This window comes from Chrysochloris asiatica, unplaced genomic scaffold, assembly GCF_000296735.1.
Source record: "Chrysochloris asiatica unplaced genomic scaffold, ChrAsi1.0 scaffold00008, whole genome shotgun sequence".
Lineage (NCBI taxonomy): Eukaryota > Metazoa > Chordata > Mammalia > Afrosoricida > Chrysochloridae > Chrysochloris > Chrysochloris asiatica.
Genome location: NW_006408526.1, coordinates 32,249,775 through 32,268,793, shown reverse-complemented (window position 1 = coordinate 32,268,793; position 19,019 = coordinate 32,249,775). Strand labels below are relative to the sequence as shown.

Below are 19,019 nucleotides of genomic sequence, written 5' to 3'. Positions count from 1 at the left end.
GTATTCATCAGATTAGTGGTCCTTTTCTTTTTTTCACTCAGTAAAATGAACAGGAGAAAAAAAAAATGAACAGGAGATTAACTATAATTCTTAAGGTTATGGAAGGAGAACTAAATTTCTACACTTAGCACTGTATTTAGAAGAGCAATTGGTTCTACATTTTCATGTGCACTGAATTCATTTGGAATTCTTGTGGCTTTCTAATCTCCCTTTAATTACATTTTATCAGGAAGTAGTCTGAAATAGAGGGGTGTGGTGGTTCTGTAGGACAAGCACTAAAGTAGGAACCACAATTCGGTAGTTCCAGCCCACTATCTCCATAGAAGAAAGATGAGACTTTCTACAGTCATAAAGATTTATAGCCTTAGGAACCCTATACAGGCTCACTACGAATAGGAACCAACTCAGTGGCATTTAACAACAACAGCATGAAATAAATGCGAAACATTTTTCTGTGGGATGAAGAACAGATTAAAAGAGTAATTGATTACCTTGAATCTGTCTATATTCCACTGAAGATTAATATTCCAAGTTCACATCTTATTTTTTGACAAACTGATTTTTGAAGGTTTCAAAGAGATTAATTTTGTAAGTCATGTATGCACATGAGATATCTAAGTAAACATTTCTCAAGATGTGTTGTAAGAGATACTAAAGAGTTCCATGAAGTTGTTTAGGAACAATAGACTGAAATAAAATTGTCAGAATGCACAAACAAATAAATTTATGTTGCTTGTGAAAAAAATTTTTTTTTAATCTACTCTGGGCCTAGGACCCAGGACAGAGCAATCTCTGAATGTTGTTGTTGTTGTTGTTAAGTGCCATCGAGTCGGTTCCGACTCTTAGCGACCTACTATATAGGGTTTCCAAGGAGCAACTGGTGAGTTTGAATTGTCATCCTTGCAGTTCAAACGGACCTTGTGGTCCTGCGTTTATCCTCCAGCACCATACCAGAAATCCAATCTCTCCATCAATTATCACAATAAAACTTCAGACTTTATTGTGACTCTCCAAACCTCTCCTCCTTCAGAGAAGCTGTCCCTACCTGTCATTGGCTACACCAATTCCATCACTCCATGCTCTTACCACACCAAGTCATAGAGAATCCTACTTGGTCTTGGTCCATACAGACTAGGAAGTGCCTTTAGGTCTTATCCTCTTTGAGGGCACTTGTCCTATGGTGTTGTTGCTGTAAGCTTCCATCAAGTCAGTTCCAATTTGTCCTTATTGCTACCAAGAACAAATAGGAACTGACTTGAGTAGCATCCAAGGATTCAGGAAAAGGCTATAATCTTTATAGAAGCAGACTGACACATCTAACCTTCTGAGGAGTGCCTGGTGAGTTTGAACTGCTGACCTTTCACTTAGACAAAAACAGCCCAAGACCCTTCAGGAGGTAGGAAAGAACTTGGGGGTGGGAAGACTATGCTGAATGTAAGACTAGCTAGCTTAGAGCCTCAAAATCGGTTTCTTTTGATTCTTCTCTCTCCATCAGCCTCCTCCCTTTGCCTCCCTGTCACACCAACATGCCTTGGCCCCGGGTGTAAGGTGAATAAGGTGTGTTGTCAAAAATGAGGGCTTTGGATTTACCCAGTTCTGCATTCTACTCTCACCATTACATTTTACCAGCTTGTGTGACCTTTGGAAAGTTATTTAAACTCTTGTTGCCTACAGTAAAATGAGTTCCTTTATGTGGCCCTTTGCCTTGATTCTTTTCAAAAACAATTTGAGAGATTTCACCCCCTAAATCCTGAGGCGTTACCTTTGCCCTATTTTGTACCCCCAGAGGGTTTGTTTCTTGTGTCCAGGTTGATATGTCCTGGGTTAGCTGTAAACAACATGGTTTTGATACTCTCTGTCTGGTCCAGGGCTGCCGCCTGCACTTTGCAGGAACTGGCCAATAAATCGACTATGCAAATGAGGTAAGTTGTAGATTATTATACAAATGAAGTGTCTGTGGCCTACCATAAGAGGATGGCCCTGTTGGGAATGTCATGCCTTGAAATTGACAAAGAGTAGTTTATTTAAGCTTCCAGTCACACAGGTTTTTTTGGAGACAGAAAGGAGCAAGAAGAGTAGCATCAGGAAGAAAGAGAAAGAGAAGAGAGGGAGAAAGGAAATAGAAGAGACAGGAGAAGAGAGAAGGAGGGGAAAAGAGGAAGGGGAGAGATAAGAGTGCAGAGAGAGAGAAGTAGAGAGAGAGATAGGGGAAGAAAGACAGAAAGGAGGGGGAAAGGAAGAGAGAGAAGAAAACAACGGAAAGGAACCTCCTAAAAGAGTTGTAACATGGGTCAGGGCTGTTACATTGAAGACAATGAGAAGCCCGAAGCAGCAGAGCTGGAGGTAACAGATGGCAGAGCCGAGAGGAGCCTGTCTTCAGGGAATCCAAAGGAGACTTGCACCTCCAAGAGGAGCTGTTCTGCACTGAAGAAGGAAAACTTTGCCTACATCCTTCTGGAACCAGGTCCAAGTTGCAGCTATTGATCCTGATGCTGAGTTGTAGTCTACTGCTTCCCTAATAAAGTACTAAACTGTAAGTATGGCTGTGAGTTCTGTGCAGCCATTGCAAAGGATTATTGAACCAACAGAGAAGTAGAGAGTGCTGTGTGGGGAAAGACTGGTATCAGATTGGTGAAAATGTTGGAGTGTGGAGGTATGCCTGACCTCCTCGTGGGAATCAGCTTTGTGGTGATGATGGTTCTTATATTTGAAGTGATTCATGCAGTACCTTAGCACCATAATTTCTAACATGGCCATGATGCCTCAGAGTTATTAAAGAGGTTTGCATGTAAGGCCTTAAGCCCAGAGTGTAATATATGACAGACTTCCTACAAATGACAGCCAGAAATATTATGCTCCCTCACCTCCTGCCCAGCCCAACTGTCAGCCTGAGCATGGCTAACACAAAGCAGATGAACATTCCTACTCCTTTCTCCCCTCAGGACAGCTGAGATTCTCCCAGAGAGCTTTGCTAACAGACCAAAAGTGAAATGCTCTTGTTTACAGAGCACAGGTTCCCTCTCCTGCAGCAACAAACTTCAAGTACTAAGGTTACATCAAAAAGGCAAGTGGGCACCTTCTCCTTGCTTCTCTGTCCTTTCTCCTGCTAGCTTGTTGTTGTGTTCTGTAGTTGTTGTTGTTAAGTGCTGTTGAGTCGTTTCCGACCCATAGCGACCCTGTATAGGGTTTCCAAGGAGCGAATGGTGAACTTGAACTACCGACTTTGTGGTTCAAACAACTTTGTAGTTCAACACATTAGCCCACACCAGGACTCCTGTTTTCTGTGGAGTCTATTCCAAATCAAAGCAACCCCATGTGATACAGTAGAACTGCACCTGTTGGGTTTTCTAGGCTGTGATCTCTTTTTTTCTACTTTGGGCAGTTTACTGAGGTCTTGGTTTCAGGGGAGAGAAAAAGGTACACACCCATACACACATGCATTCATGTGTATGCACACAGTGAAGGGATGTCTCACACACAAACACACATCTCACAGGTTATACACTGCCCATGTGTCCCTTGTCCCCAACAAGGAGCATAGCCCTTGGGGTCTCACGGGCCTTGAGCTGGCCATGCTCCATTCCTCTCTGGGTTATTTGGCAGACTTGGCAAGGATGGGGGCGAGCACCCTCCATAGCATTCTGTCTCCATGCCAGGGCGCCAACCTTCTTGCTTCCTGAGAAAGGATCCTGTTGTGGCTGCCAATTCCCCCTCCACTGCCTGGAGGGACTGGACTTGCTGTCACCAAAGCCTGGGACTGGGCAGGCTGGCAGTAGACACCACTCAAGGCTGGAGCTGTTACCTCCAGGAGTTTTGCTTCATGGAGGCCACCTTGGGGTTCAGGTTGGGCACTAGGATGGGACTCCAGGGAGTCCACAGGGGCCCTTATCTGGCAGGATACATTGGCGAAGTTCCCAGTTCAGCTCCTCCAGGTCCTGGACCTGGGCCTGCAGAACCTGGCTCATCAGGAGCAGGCTGCCATGCACATCCATGCTCTGCCGCTCCTGGGCAGCCAAGCCACTCTGCTGTGGGCAACAGGGATCCAGGGACCTCTCTAGCCAGTTGCAGCTCAGCCTTCAGGGCTTGGGTGCGGGCATCCAGAGCCTGCAGCTGGGCAGCATACTCCAAAGTGGCTGTATTCAGTGCTTGCAGACAGGCTTGCCGCTCATACTCTGGAGCCTGCTCCACCCAAAGCTCTTGCCTCCTGGCCCAGCTCTGTAGCATTTCTCTGCACCCTCTGCTCCATGCCCCACAGGTCTGTGCACAGCCTAGCAGGAACACTACAGTGGTTGCAGGATCAGAGACCCCAGGGCTTGAGACCAATTCAGGGTACCCTACACAGGTTCCCGGCCCAGCACTGACCATGGATTCTGGGAGGAGGCTGGCATGACCTGGGCAGCGTTCGGGGGGTAGGCAGCTGTCAGAGGAGAGCTACCCAGCCAGGCTGACCCATGTCTGCCTCAGGACAAACTGTATGTCACTGGCAAACTGGCCACAGGTTTGAGTTAGCATCTGCCTCTCCTTCTCCCTCAGATGCTGGCCTACTGCTTGGGCAAGTGCGATGACTACTTCTTGACAGGAGGTCTGTTCAGAGACCCCACACCATCCCTTTAGTTCCTTGGCAGCCAACCCCAAGAGCATCCCTATTCTGGGTGCTAACCAGTCTCCAGGACCCAGGCATACACTGGGCCCTTCTTAGAGCTCACCAGGCTGCCATAAAAGCCTGCTGCTTCCAGAGGAACAAACAAGATGGCGGACCAGGTAGACATGCAGTGAGGAGCTCCATCAGCAACAACACAGAATACTGGACCAAGCAGGCTCAGGGGATGCTGCCAGAACTCTGAAAATTTTCCTAACATCCTGAAAAGCAAAAAAATAAGCATCAAAGAAGCACAACATACCCCAAAAAAAGGATAGACCCTAAAAGACAATCACCAAGACATATAATAAGCAACTCTTCAAAATCAAAGATAAGGAGACTACACTGAAAGCAGCTAGGGAAAAGAGAAGTGTAACATACAAAGGCAAGCAAATCAGATTAAGCTCGGATCTCTCAACAGAAACCATGCAAGCAAGAAGGCAATAGGGAGACATATATAGAACTCTGAAAGAAAAAAAACCTGCCAACCAAGAATCCTCTAACCAGCAAAGCTGTCAATCAAATATGATGGTGTAATAAAACATTCAAGGATAAACAGAAGCTAAGGGATTTTGCCAAAGCCAACCCTGCTATGAAAAACATCCTAAAGGAAGTTCTGTGGACTGAGAACCAACATGAACAGACAACAACGAGAGAATGATATACATGGCAACATTGCCCTGAACTCAATAGACAAATGGAAGAGTCAAGAACAGAATAAACTTATAAGAACAGAGGATCTGGGAGGTCAGTCTATGATCAAAACAATTACAATGTGAAAGAAGGTAAACACAGAGGAACAGAGATCCAGGTGGTGGGAAAGTCAGGTAGATTACAGGATAAAATAAACTGTCTTAAATGGAGGAAAGAGTTAATAGAATAGAAAGTAAACACAACAGTGGGATTGGGGTGGAGGGTTTAGTTCTGGTGTTGGGGAGGGCACTACAAGAAGGGGGAGGAGGTGAAAGAACAAGATAGATAGGGGAACCCTGAGACAGGTTTATATGGTCTAAGTGGCACAGAGGTAAATAGTGATGCATGCTCAACCTTGGAACAACAGGGCTCTGTGATACAGGGATCTAGGCATAGCTGAAAGAGGGGAAAGAATACTAAAATGCTTCAGTCTTACGAATATTGGTTTCTCTTGCCTACTATTGTAAAATAGAAACTTGAGTGGGATAGAAAGGAATCTTGGGAAACATGATTATAGAAAACCTGTAAACCTGTCTTCAGCCTATAACTGATTGGAATACCTAAAAGGGGTTCTAAAACTTGCCCAGTGAAATAGGCCTCTTGCAAAGCTTTTGCAGAGTATAGGACCTTAGGCAGAATCCTGAGTCCCATCCAGCACCTTCTGAGGTGGGACATTCCCACTAGCAAGGACAAGCAGACCAGTCTGGATCAGCTAGAGCAACAGATGAAACATCTTCAAAGAAAGATCATCAGGAAAAACCCAAAACAAAAATGTCAGCATGACTGGCTACTACAAGAACAAACAAGCTCTTCCCTGGGAAGCCATCAAGGCAAGCAATCAAGTTCCTTCAGGACAAACTTCCCTCCAAGACTGAAACTCAAAGGGAACACACAAACAGGCATGTAAACTTGCTGATGACCACATTGGTCTACTGGTGAGTGGAAGAGGGGGAAAGGCAGCAATGAAGAAATGGGCTGAGTTCAACCACAGTCCATTGACTTCAGTTGACCTGGAGATGAGAGAGAGAAGAGGAAGGGCTGGTTGGTCCAAGGTGTGGTGAGACCTGAGGACACTTGAGCTCATGGACAAGGGCATAGCCACAGAAGGCTAGAGCTGAGAGTGAAGCCTCCAGCTAATATGAAGTGAGGGGAGATGCACAAGAATCCCCAAACTTGCAGATAGTACCCATTTGACCTAGCTTCAATGGCTCAATAATCAGAACTCGAATAGAGGAAGATAACAAACAAACAAAAAAATTTTTTTGATAAAGGAAACAGGGGTAAATTGCTACAATTTGATGAGCCTGACCTATACTCATGATAGTAACTCTAAATACCAACAGAGAGGGAAGAAGTCTTCACATCAAGTATCGATGCTATCCCCTCTGTATACAGGGTAGTAGATAGGAATGGGCAATTTAGACATTGGCTACTTAAAATGAGGGGGTGATAAAGGCATGAAGTGACTGGCTTATAAGATTTCAAGAGGGAGTTTAAGAGTATGGGGGAAAAGAAAGAGTCCCCACTGAATAGTTTTCATCTTGTCCAGACCGGTCTGGTGAAAAGAGATGGGGATAAGATTTGTATGATTCAATAGTGAATAATTGTTATCATGACTAATTGAGACTCTCACAATTGGAATGGTCGAAGTTTTTGTAACAAAAACAGGGAAGTGGTTAATCTTACAGTCCAGAAACAGAAGACCCTAGGACCATCAAGGGAGGAGAGCACAAGCAGAATGTGGGAACTTATCCAGAGAAGCAGTGATGCCAGAGATGAGGCAGAGATGGAGTCATGGAGCTGGGAAGCGGCTGAGGACTCTAGAGTCATGGGAAGAGAGGGACTAAGAGCTGGTGGCCAGGAGCAGACTTGCAGAATGTGCCCTTTGAGGAGATGTAAATTATTATATAGGCCTGAGTGATTTTTTTTTTTTTTTTAAAAAGCTAAAGTGAATAGAGAGAAATACTGTGAACTGATGGTACATGGAGGGGATTATAATCATTGTAATGAAACAAAGTCTATTATTTGTTGGATGTAAAACTGATGATCTGCCCTGTAAACTTTCACTCAATCCACAATAAAAACCTTAAAAAACAAAAAGCCTGCTGCCTCCAATGCTATGGGCATACACAGCCCTAGGCTATAATCTTTATGGAAGCAGATGGCCACTGTCTTTTCTTCTGGGGAGTGGCTGATGAGTTTGAACTACTGACCTTTCGGTTAGCAGCTGAGTGCCTAACCATTGTGACACCTAGCTCCACCTGCAGGTTTAGGAGTCCAGGAATAGGCAGCCTACCCCTCAAATGTCACACTAATGTCAGCACAGATATAAATAGCTCAGACCTACCCTGTTGTTGTCTTTGTACCATTGAGTTGGCTTTGATTCATAGTGCCCCAGCCAAGGGTTTCTAAGAAGCAGTTGGTGGGTTTGAACTGCCAACCTTGTGGTTAGCAGTCTAGTACAATCCTACAGCATCACACAGGGACTCCATGGCCACCCCACCCTCCCTTCATGATAATTGCTGTTTCCTTGTCTCAGCTGCATGAGTGTTTCAGTAGTCACCTTCCAAAGACAGTGTTCCAGTCACTCTGATAAGGACTCAGGGACCTTGAAGCGGCCAATGCCCCCATGCCCATGTTCTCCATTATGCCTGTGAAACAGCCCCACTATCCCCTCCCAGCAGCCCCCATGCTCACTCCATACCATAGGTGAAAAGGGGGGAAGGAGGTGGTAAGCTTCCCAGCACTCAGCTGCTAACCCAAAGGTTGCACCCAGAGGCCCCTCAGAAGAAAAGCCGGGTGATCAGCTTCTGAAAGGTCACAGCCTTGAAAACTCTGTGAAAACAGTTCTCATCTGAAATGCCTGATGTCACTGTAAGTCAGAACCAACTGGAAGGCAGCAGGTTTGATTTGGAGTGTGAAGTCCCAGACTACATACACTTGCCTACCCCTACTTGGACACATAGTGTCCTCTGTTCACAGCCATGGGCCTTTAAGAACTGCCAAATGCCCCAGGGGTCTTACTTCAGCATCCTCAACTGAGTTGGATTAAGGGACTCTTTCATACCTTTTCAAATTCCTTCTGGCAGTCTGCTGTGCCTCCCCACCCCCCACAGAACCACAGGACCCAGGAGCCTGAATCAGTCAGCCTGCAAGGACAGCCTCTCAGAGAGCTGGTCTAGCCTGGCAGCCTTTTCCTTTGGGGAATAAAAGCTGGTCCTCTGAGAGGGACCTGGAGTCAGAAAGTGGGCCCTAGGAGTCTTAGGCTATCGAGGGGGGCTCCAGAGAGCTATGCAGAGCCTTGGGCCATGAAGGACTACTCAGATGTCATCCTGTGTGTGGAGGCCATGGAGCTAAGCAAGGTAAGGGGCAACTCAGGCAGCTCTCCTAGGTACCTACCTGGGGCTAACAGTGCTGTTGACACTCTGCCAGGCAGTGCTGCTCTGGGGCCTCAGCCCTCAAGCCTCTTCCCTGCAGACCGAATTCTGCAATCCTGCATTTGAGCCTGAATCAGGGTCACCTTGTCCTCCACCTGCCTTCCAGCAAGATGCCAGCTGCAACCTCCAAGTCCCCTGGCATGGTAATCACGGGGTGGCCTGGGAAGAAGGGAACTGAGGACAGTGTGGGGGCCACCCAAGGGGAGGGCTCTCACAACTCCCACCCTATCTGCCTACACGTCGGCGTTCCGAGGGCCACAGCCAGACTGCCACTTCTCCTGGCTCTGTGTCCTTCTGCTGACTGGCCTACTGCTGCTGCTGCTTGGGCTACTGGTGACCATCACTGTCGCCCGTATGTACTCAGGAGCCTGCTTGGAAAACGGGTTTAGATCGAGGCTCTGGGTACTACTTGTATGCCACCCCTGCCTGAGGTTTAGTGGCCTCTCCATCCCACACCTCCATCGTCTTGTTTCCAGAGTTGCAGGGCACATCCCCATCCATGGCCTACGATAGCCCACTGCCTGTCCAAGGCCTGGGGGCTACCACCAGGACCACCTCTCAGACAACTGGGACTCCTCAAGGACAGCAGAAGACACGTATGAACCCTATACCCCAGTCCAGTGAGTACTACAGGCAGATATTCCTGCAGAAGAGGCCAAGAAGGCAGAGGAAAAGGGAGACCAAGAAGAGGCACCTTGGGAAAAAAAAAAAGGACCTCTCTCCTCTGGCCTCTGATCTCTGACCTCCATTTCTGCAGCCTGTGGGGGACTCCATACTGGCCTAAGGGGCTTCTTCAGCAGTCTCATCTACCCCAGCCAGTACCCACCCAATGCCCACTGCATGTGGCATATTCAGGTGGCCCCTGACCATACAGTGCAACTCAAGATAATCATTCTCAGCGTGGAGACTGTGGCTTCCTGTCTTTTTGATCTCTTGAAGATCTCACCTGAACCTGAAGGGCCCCTGCTCATGTGGGTGTCTGCCCTCATAAGGTTCCCCTTCTATCCTGCCCATGAACCGGCGTCTGGAGGGTAAGATCAGTGCACTGCAGCAGAAACAACTGGACTGGGAGGAAACCAAGGGACTTGATCTCTGGGTCCAGCTCTGGTTCTTGTCGTGTGACATTGGGTAGGTCACTTCCTCTCTCTGATGGAAATGTACTGATCTGTAAAGTGGCATTCCTACCTGTCTTCCCTGTGACTAAGGTACAGCAAAGGATGGGTACGCAGGGGATAGGGAGAGTGACACTCCCTGGAAGCTAACGGAGGATTTTGACCACATCATCACAAGTTCGGGGCTGGAGCAGCCTCCCCTCCAGCTAGCCCTGAACTCTGAGCCTTCATCACATGCAGCCTGAATTCTTGCAGGGTTTGTGGGAGGGTACCTCCCCTCACACTCAACACCAAAGTCAGCTGCCTCGGGGTGGCCTTCGTCTCTGACAGCAGTGTGGAAGGATTCGGTTTCCATGCCTGGTACCAGGCTGTGAGCCCTGGGCATGGTATTTTCCCATTGAACCCCTATCTACTGTAAAGTGCCCCACCTGTCACCGCCAGCCCTGACAAAGGAGTGGAAAATCTGGGGGTTTCTGGATCCAGATGTACATTCCCAGGGAGTTGTGCCCACAATGAATCCTCCTGTGACCAGCTCCTCTGCCTGCTCTCCGACTCAGTGTGCGATGGCTTTGCTAACTATGCTGACAGCAGTGCCAACTGCAGTACCAAGTCCCCAGGTACAAGTCCTGCTGGGCTGGGGAGTGGGCACTGTCTTCAGGCATGTGATCAGGCTGGGCTCCCCAACCTCAAACCTCCATGCCCCCACCTGCATTCTCAGAACCTGTCTCCCCTGGGCTGAAGGGCTAGAGGCACAGGCCCTGGCAAACACTTGTGCCCCTCCTCCTTCCACAGGATGTGGGGGGAATTTGACTGAGCTCCAGGGCACTTTCTCTACTCCCAACCACCTGCAGCTGCACCCTCATCAACAGGTAAGAGCCAAGTTTCATGACAGATACTGTCTTGTATGTACTTGGGAAAGTCAGAAATCAAGTCGGAAGGAAATGTTGTCGAGTGACTGGTAGGGCAACACTAGAATTCTCACCTCCCATGTGGGAGACCTGGGTTCAATTTCTGACCAGTGTACCTCAGTGTCTGTCAGTGGAGGCTTGTGTGTTGCTATGATGCTGAAGAGGTTTCAGTGGAGCTAAAACAGTCTATGAAGAAAGACCTGGTAATCTATTTCTGAAAATCAACCAATGAAATCCCTTTGGGTCACAACAGTCTAATCTATAACCAAATCACAGGGATGGCACAGGACTGGGCAGCATTTCCTTCCATTGTGTATGGGGTTGCCATGAGCCAGGGTGCCAACTGTGTTGATGGTAGTAACAAGGCCAACGGCAGTGCCAAATTCTCAGATACGCAGATGTCTCTGCTCTGGGTAGCCTTATCTCTGCGCCAGAAACGTTAAAAGGTCTTTTCTGATTTAAGAGCCAACAATGATGAGAACAAGAGGGTCTGAGTCCACCCATTCTTTGCCTAGTTGGCCCAGGGAGGTGCCTCCTCTAGAGTTTAACCCAGATGCCCACAGTGTCACAGGGGAAGGGGCCCATGAACTTTTCTACCTGTACCCCACCTCCAGCTTTGTACATGGCATATCTCTGTGCCTGCTGGACACAGCATAGAACTGCAGTTCCACAACTTCAGGCTGGACATTCAGGACGAGTGCAAGCTTGACTTCGTGGAGGTGTATGAGACCAGCAACTCAGGGGCTCTGAGCCTCCTGGGCAGGTACAGGCAGAGCCAGGGAAAGGAACTCTGGTCCAACTCCAGACTCCAGAGTCTGGCATTCAGGGCTCTGCATACATTGGCCCCACCATCTTCCTTAGCTTCATGTTCCTCTGCTGCTCCTAGCCAGAAGTGTCCTCGCTGTCACTTAAAAAGGGGCTTCTACTTTCTCATCTTGAAGCCTTCACTCCTGTAGCCCTACCCTGGCTCTTCCCACCCTGCAGGGTCCATTTCCACCTCCCATGAACCCTCACTGCTCTATCACAAGTTCAAATTGTTTGCTTAATACTTTACTATCTGTGTCTTCCTCACTACACTCTAAGTTCCATGAGCCAGCAACTGTGTTTCCCAGCACCTCGAGCATCCCCAGAACACTCAGCCATAGCCCAAAGGAGCCATAAACTTATAGAAGGCTTGAGTGCACCCTCCATTGGCCAAGAGGCCCTGTCCTTTGGACAGGTTCTGTGGAGCAGAGTCACCTCCATGCCTCGTCTCCTTGCACCACAAACTGGCTGTGCTCTTTAGGACAGATCATAGCATCAGCAGCGGAGGCTTCTCAGCCACCTACCAGGCCCTCAATGCCACGGACTGTAGGTACCCCTGGGCAAGTGGGTGTGGGTAGCTCCTGAGGTACAGGATGGACTCCGGACTCTGGTCAGTAGAGAATTTACCTTCACACCCCTTGCATTGCAGACCCCTGCGGGGCCAGAGAGTTATCCTGCCAGGACAGAGGGTGTAAGGATCTGCAGTGGAAGTGTGACATGCAGAGAGACTGCACAATGGGCAGCAGTAACAGCAACTGCAGCTGCCCCCTCTTCCCACCCCCAGGTTAGAAATCTGCCCTTGGGAACCATGGGGAGTTCCTGGCAGGGCTGAGCCTCCTAGACTGCCCATCTTATCGAAGCCTGCTAGCACATAACATCCCATCCCAATAATTCCAGATTGGGGGGGCGGGGCAGAGGCTGGGCCTCACTTCCCTGCGTCTTGACCATGTCACAAGCCTAGAGATGGGCCTCTCACCTGAAGCCCATCTGATGGTGGCATCAGTACTTAATGTCACCCCAAGGGAAATAGTATTCTGTGAGCTGATGTCCACACAGTACACCTCTCCACAGCCAACCCACCCCAAAAGATGAAGGTGAGAGTTTACACAGGGAGCAAAGGTGTTTCTTCCAGATGCCCAAGCAATCCAATTTCCTGAGATGCCCCCATGATATCTGGGGCAGATGAATGATGCTTGGAGCAAGTTCTCATGGATAACAGGAATTGCCATGTTACCTTCTTTGATTCCTACAACGCCCAGCTGATCCATATAGAAATGACTCAGAGTGGTTAGGTGATCTGCCCCAAGTCACACAGCCAGTGAGTGGTATCTACAGTGACCCCATCCTCCCCACAGGCTTGTGAGCCCATCCAGGTGGAGATGTGCATCAGTCTGAGCTACAACACCACGGCCTTCCCTAACATCTGGGTGGGCATGGCCACCCAGGAGGAGGTGGTGGAGGTCCTCAGAGGCTACAAGGTGCTCTGCGCTGAGAGGGAGGGACTCTCAGGGACAGGGAGGGAGCCTGGGGAACAGCTGCCTGAGTGGTCTTCTTCTACAGAGCCTGACAAGTTTACCCTGCTACCAGAACTTCTGGAGGCTCCTCTGTGGGCTGCTGGTGCCCCGTTGCACCCCACTGGCCAGTGTCCTTCCCCCCTGCCGCTCTGTCTGCCAGGAGGCAGAACGCCAGTGCCAGTGTGGCCTGGCACTACTGGGCACCCCCCAGCCCTTCAACTGCAACAGGCTACCTGAGGAAGTTGGCCTGGAGATGTATGCCCAGCCCTGACCCCTGAAGCCAACCCCTGCCCTCTGCCTGCTCACCCTCCTTTGTTTATCTGGGCAGGTGGGCAGGGGAACAAAGAACAGGGGACCAGCATGGGACTCTGCCCATGCTCCCAAGAATGGGGAAAAAGAAAAGTGCTTTACAAAGGTTAATGGGACCTCTTACCTCCCACCTTGTCCCTCTCCTATCCCAGCTATCCCTGGCAGCTGGCCTGGCTCCATTCTAGATTAGTTCCCACCCAAGTTTCTGACCCATGTTTCCTACCTTCCACCCACCTCATTTCCCCCCACCCCCACTTCCATCTCATTTTTTTCAGGCTGTATATCAGCCCTTCTATTTTCTCATTTATTCAACAAAAATGTATCTAGTTCCTACTACTTAGAGCAGGTTCTGCTCTAAGCCCTGGGAACCCAGCTATGTGTTTGCTTCTAAAATTTTCCACTCTTAGTTCTCTGCCTCTCTTTCTCCCTGGAGCAGAGCTTCCTCCTTGGTGGCTGTCTCAGCAGCCCCTTTTCTCCTTGCGCTCTTTGGAGGGGTTTGTTGTTGTTAAGTGAAATCGAGTTGGTACTCACTCATAGCGACCTTGTGCACAGCAGAATGAAACACTGCTGGATCCTGGACCAACCTCACTTTCGTTGCCACGCTTGAGTCCATTGATGCTGCCACTTCCAACCCGAGGGGCTCATTTTCTGGCACCATATCTGACAGTGTTTCTCTGTTATTCATACGGTTTTCAGTGACTAAATATTCGGAAGTAGTTTGTCACTCCTTCTACCTAGTCTGTCTTGTCTGGAAGCTCAACTGAAACCTGTCCACCATGGGTGACCCTGCTGGTATTTAAAATACCGGTGTAATAGCTTCCAGAATCACAGCAACTCACAAGCCATTTCTCTGTTTCTCCGAGTTCTTCTTCTGTGCAGGGCTCAAGTAACTCTCCCCCTCCCTTCTCCCCCACAAATTTTGGCCGGCCGCCGGGCGACACCACGAGTTATTTCCCTGCTATTTCCCGGCCTGGAGTTTTTGGCCCTTGAACAACTGGTTTCCTCTTGGAGTCTGGGAGGAGCAGAACGGAGCCGGCTGGGAGCGAACCAGGCTCAGAGAGGCAGCGAGGGCCGGGGCTTCCAGCTGAGGAGAAGCGCAGGGGCGGAGCAGTGCCCAACTAGAGGGTCCGGTGTGCAAGCACCCCAAGGAGTCACAGAGATGGAGCAGGCCCAGGAGCCGGGAGTGGGGTGAGTCTGGCGGAAGAGGGGGGAAGGAATGGGGAGTGGGAGGGGACTGTGGGAAAGACTGGGCCAGCGGGCTGGTATTGGAGGGGAAGAGAGGGGAGCGCTGACCTCGCTGGGTAATTGGGTCTGGGGCACCCCCACCTCTGCCCAGGCAGCCTCACAGTCTCAGGGGGGAGTCAGTGGGGTGGGGACCGACCCCTCTGCGCTGGGATGGGGGAGCGTGGCAGGTCTCGGGATTATGGGACCCTACTCCAGTCCTGCCTTGCCCACAGACTACGAGAGGACCCCGGCGTCCGGGTTCCCCGTGTCAGTGCCATGAGGCCGCTCCTGGCTCTGCTGCTCCTGGCCCTTGCAGCTTGCTCACCCCCGTTGGACGACAACAAGATCCCCAACCTGTGCCCGGGGCACCCCGGCCTTCCAGGAACGCCGGGTCACCATGGCAGCCAGGGCCTGCCTGGCCGCGACGGTCGCGATGGTCGCGACGGTGTGCCCGGGATTCCGGGAGAGAAAGGCGAGGGCGGGAGTCCAGGTAAGAAGATGCCTTTGTTGCGGACCCTGGGGCAACCGAACTGGAACTGCCGCGGCTCGGCAGTGCCCTCCCGCCCTGCTGGGCTCTGGGTTCCCGCGAGGGGGCGCTGCTGCCGGTCCCCGCCCATTCCCGCGCTACTCTGGGAGCCCAGGAGTGACTCAGCCCGCGGGAACCCTAACTCCCCCGGACCACTCCGACAAGCCCCTCGTAGATCTGCCACAAGCCTTGCACGTCGCTGGCGGGTTGTGTGTGGAGAGATCCGGGGAAGTGACCACGGTGGGCTGACCCAGCCGCTGCATTCTCCTAACCTCACACTTCTCCCCTACGCAGGGCTGCCGGGGCCCCGCGGGGAGACCGGGCCGCGAGGAGAAGCGGGACCGGTGGGGGCGATTGGGCCTGCCGGGGAATGCTCGGTGCCCCCGCGCTCTGCTTTCAGTGCCAAGCGCTCCGAAAGCCGGGTGCCTCCGCCGTCCGACACGCCCCTACCGTTCGACCGCGTGCTTGTGAACGAGCAGGGACATTACGACGCCACCACCGGAAAGTTCACCTGCCAAGTGCCAGGAGTCTACTACTTTGCAGTCCATGCCACTGTCTATCGGGCCAGTCTGCAGTTTGATCTGGTGAAGAATGGCGAGTCCATTGCCTCTTTCTTCCAATTTTTTGGGGGGTGGCCAAAGCCAGCCTCACTCTCCGGGGGCGCCATGGTGAGGTTGGAGCCTGAGGACCAGGTGTGGGTGCAGGTGGGTGTGGGTGATTACATTGGCATCTATGCCAGCATCAAGACGGATAGCACCTTCTCTGGATTTCTGGTGTATTCGGACTGGCACAACTCCCCCGTTTTTGCCTGATGCCCACTGGAAAGTAAGCCTACCCTCTCATTCTAAAGGAGGAGGGTGTGTGACACTGGCAGTCACATTTTCTGGGAGGTCTGGACCCCCTGAAATGGTGTAAACGGTGGTGGGCTGAGGGCTTCAGCTTGCCACAGGGCCGGCTGCACAGGGCAGTGGCTGGATTTCTGCCCAAGACCAAAGGATTGTGCTGTGCTGTGCTGTGCTCTGCTGTTAGGTGTGGGTGCCCAGGACCCTACAGTGGGGTGATCTCCTCTTGGTCCTCTGTTTCTCAGGGCCCTCCCCTTCCTCCTGCTCTCAGGACTAGTTCTTTTCTTAGAGATCATTCAATAAATCTTCAAAAACCCTCCCACTGGCTTCAGCCTTTCTTGTTTAATGGGGGCTGGCCCTGGTTCTGGAAGTCAGTGGGGGCCTTGGACAAAGAGGATTCTTGGGTGGGATGGAAATATGGGACAAGAGCTACAGGAAGTGGGGCAAGAGGGATGAGAGGCAGCTTCAAAGAGTTACCACCCAATTTATATAGGTTGTGCATGAAACAGGAGTGCCTAGTTGAGAGGGGTGCCCTCCTACTATGGGGCTGTCCACCCAGAAAAAGGGACACCTTTTTCTAACTCACACAAAGTTGCCATGTGAACTAGCTGGGTCTGCCTACACCACACACACCCCTGTCCCAGTCTAGCAAAAAGAAACCATGGATTCTCATTTGCAGCTGCTTGCTTGGTCCCTAAACGACCAGAGAACGATTTCGCTGTCACCCTTGCTAAAGAAGTGGAGTCTAGATAGTAGTATCTGCATGTCTAAGGAACTTTGGTAGCGTAGTGGTCGAAACTACTAGCTGTTCCGCGGGAGAAAGATGAGGCTTTCTGCTTCCATAAAGATTTATAGCCTCGGAAACCTTGTACAGGGTCGCTCTGAGTCGGAATCGGCACATAACAACAGATAAGTCGTTTTGCGATGACCACCAGGAGGCGCCCCCGCTCCGGAATGCAGCAATGACCGCAGGGCAGCGGGAGGGCTAGATAAGGGGTAAGGTTAGAAGGAAAAAGAATTCAGGTCTGTCGATGAAATTCCAAGTGGGGGTGGAGGAAAAGGGGGTTCTTAGCTTCCAGCTCTGAAAGTTTATCTTCTCTCATCAAATGTTTATCCCCACATTAAACAGAGACTAGAAGGAGCCAAGCCTCTCCTTGATGGCCTCCCTCTCCTGATTATCCCAGTTGCGCACAGAAAGTTGGGGGAAGGGAAGAAAAAAAAAGTCAAGGCTTTCTAAAACTGAAGTGACTGAGTGGCTGTGCTGGGCTTAGCCTGGGTGGGCTGAGTCACTCAGTCTGAGGTTGACCACAAAGTTCCTGAAGGCTCACCTCCTCTAACACAACCCAAGCTAGGCCCTACCAGTGGCAGTAGAAGGCTGGCCAGTCCCGCAATCTGCTCAGCTCTCAACCCAAGTGAAAGTGGAGGGTAAGCTTAGAGTTCCATCCTGACCGACCCCACTACTACCTCCTCCAGATTGCAAAAGACACTTTCAGGTTTTATGTTCCTGTGGGCAACACACATTTTTGGAAGGTGGGGGGCACCCTCTACCCTTTTTCTTCCACTCTTACTGGTCATGTGAGGGAGAATATGACCAATGGGGGCCGGGCCCCATAGGTGAGCTAGAGGCAGACCTCCAGGGTCCTGGGATTCAACTGCTTGCTCTTCACCTGCAGCCACAGTCCAGCCCATCACAGACATACACACACAGAGACAACCACTCCAGGGATCTGAAGGTATGAGCATGAGTCAAAAATTATCTGCACTCTGGTTATACTAAAATGCCCATCCATGTCCATGGCTGATGACCACATTGAGTATGCATGTGAAATGATTCTACTGAATAGACCAGCGACACTGTATTAAGTGGCAAACCATTTGCAAATCAGTCATGGCTCTGCCTAGGAATTAATCCACTGACAGACTTGGGTTTCGAAGTTTGTGCAAATTGGGTACTGAAACAACTCACCGAAGAGCATAAACAGAAGCGTTTGGACATCTGCAAACAACATTTGAACTGCTATTCAAAGAAAGGTAAAAAGTTTCTTTAAAAATTTTTTACTGATGATGAGACATGGATTCATCACTAGGAGCCTGAGAGTAAAATGGCAGAGCAGAGAATGGAAACATCCTCAAAACCAAGAAAAAGTTCCAAAGTCAACCATCAGTTGGAAAATTGATGCTTACAGTTTTCTGGGATTCTCAAGGGCCAGTATTGGAACACTATCAGGAAAACGGTTCAACAATCAACAGTGCTCCTTACAATGAGATGCTCACTGGAGAGCTGAAGCCTAAACTTCAGATTAAATGCAGAGGACTGCAGTCCAAGGGTTTTGTGATCTTGCATGGCAATGCATGTCCCATTACCTCTGCCTACACTGTTGACACTCTGCAGAAACTTCATTATGAGGTGTTAAAGCATCCTCCCTATAGTCCTGATCTTGTTCCATCAGATTTTCACATTTGGTCCGCTGAAAGGAGCCCTTCAAGGATGAAGATTCACTTCTGATGAAGAAGTGGCTAGAAGCTCAGCCTAAAACATTTTAAAATAAGGGAATACAAAAACTTGTTGGCAGATGGACGAAGAGTATTGAGAAATAAGGAGCTTAAGTCTAAAAATGACGAATTTGTCTTTTCTAAAAGTTGATAAAATAAATTCTAGAGCCAGAATGCGGATAACTTTTTAGTCACCCTCATAGATCAGAATCCAGGAAACAAGGAAACTCCAGTATCCTCAGGTTCAGGAAAAACAGGGAAGACTGGCTCAAGCAGAAAGTGCACCAAATCCAAAACCAAACCCGCTACTGTGGAACTGATTCCAACTCATGCCAATCCCATCTCCCAGGGACTTCAAAAAGCTCCTGGAGGTCTGGGAGCAAGCTGGGAGAGTCAATAGACATGCTGAGCAGACCGTCTGCAACAAAGACATGAGAGATCAAATGAAGCATTATTGATGGTGACCCTGGACCCCTGAGCATCAGTGGATAGGAGAGAGAGGTGGACTGAGTGCCAAC

General features: G+C 49.9%; 2 protein-coding genes across 2 annotated transcripts; both read left to right on the top strand.

Moving 5' to 3' along the window:
- The first annotated feature begins 8,640 nt into the window (after positions 1-8,640).
- Positions 8,641-13,378, top strand: MFRP (membrane frizzled-related protein). Its single transcript, XM_006833912.1, has 13 exons — positions 8,641-8,694; positions 8,810-8,921; positions 9,017-9,121; positions 9,246-9,389; positions 9,527-9,740; positions 10,137-10,267; positions 10,379-10,498; positions 10,674-10,750; positions 11,404-11,552; positions 12,009-12,139; positions 12,243-12,377; positions 12,929-13,071; positions 13,154-13,378. Exons 1-13 carry the CDS (start codon positions 8,641-8,643, stop codon positions 13,376-13,378), a joined length of 1,740 nt encoding a protein of 579 aa, XP_006833975.1.
- Positions 13,379-14,878: 1,500 nt separating this feature from the next.
- Positions 14,879-16,092, top strand: C1QTNF5 (C1q and tumor necrosis factor related protein 5). The gene is made up of 2 exons (XM_006833911.1): positions 14,879-15,130; positions 15,461-16,092. Exons 1-2 carry the CDS (start codon positions 14,917-14,919, stop codon positions 15,976-15,978), a joined length of 732 nt encoding a protein of 243 aa, XP_006833974.1. The 5' UTR covers positions 14,879-14,916; the 3' UTR covers positions 15,979-16,092.
- The last annotated feature ends 2,927 nt before the right edge of the window (positions 16,093-19,019 follow it).

What these genes read in the sequence shown, in the direction of transcription:
- MFRP (XM_006833912.1), top strand. Translation starts at nt 8,641, where the DNA reads ATGAAGGACTACTCAGATGTCATCCTGTGTGTGGAGGCCATGGAGCTA. An exon ending in GGCCCTCAATGCCACGGACT is followed by an intron (nt 12,140 to 12,242) that starts GTAGGTACCCCT and finishes CTTGCATTGCAG; the next exon opens with ACCCCTGCGGGGCCAGAGAG. An exon ending in CCCCCTCTTCCCACCCCCAG is followed by an intron (nt 12,378 to 12,928) that starts GTTAGAAATCTG and finishes TGGTATCTACAG; the next exon opens with TGACCCCATCCTCCCCACAG.
- C1QTNF5 (XM_006833911.1), top strand. Translation starts at nt 14,917, where the DNA reads ATGAGGCCGCTCCTGGCTCTGCTGCTCCTGGCCCTTGCAGCTTGCTCA. An exon ending in AGGCGAGGGCGGGAGTCCAG is followed by an intron (nt 15,131 to 15,460) that starts GTAAGAAGATGC and finishes TCCCCTACGCAG; the next exon opens with GGCTGCCGGGGCCCCGCGGG.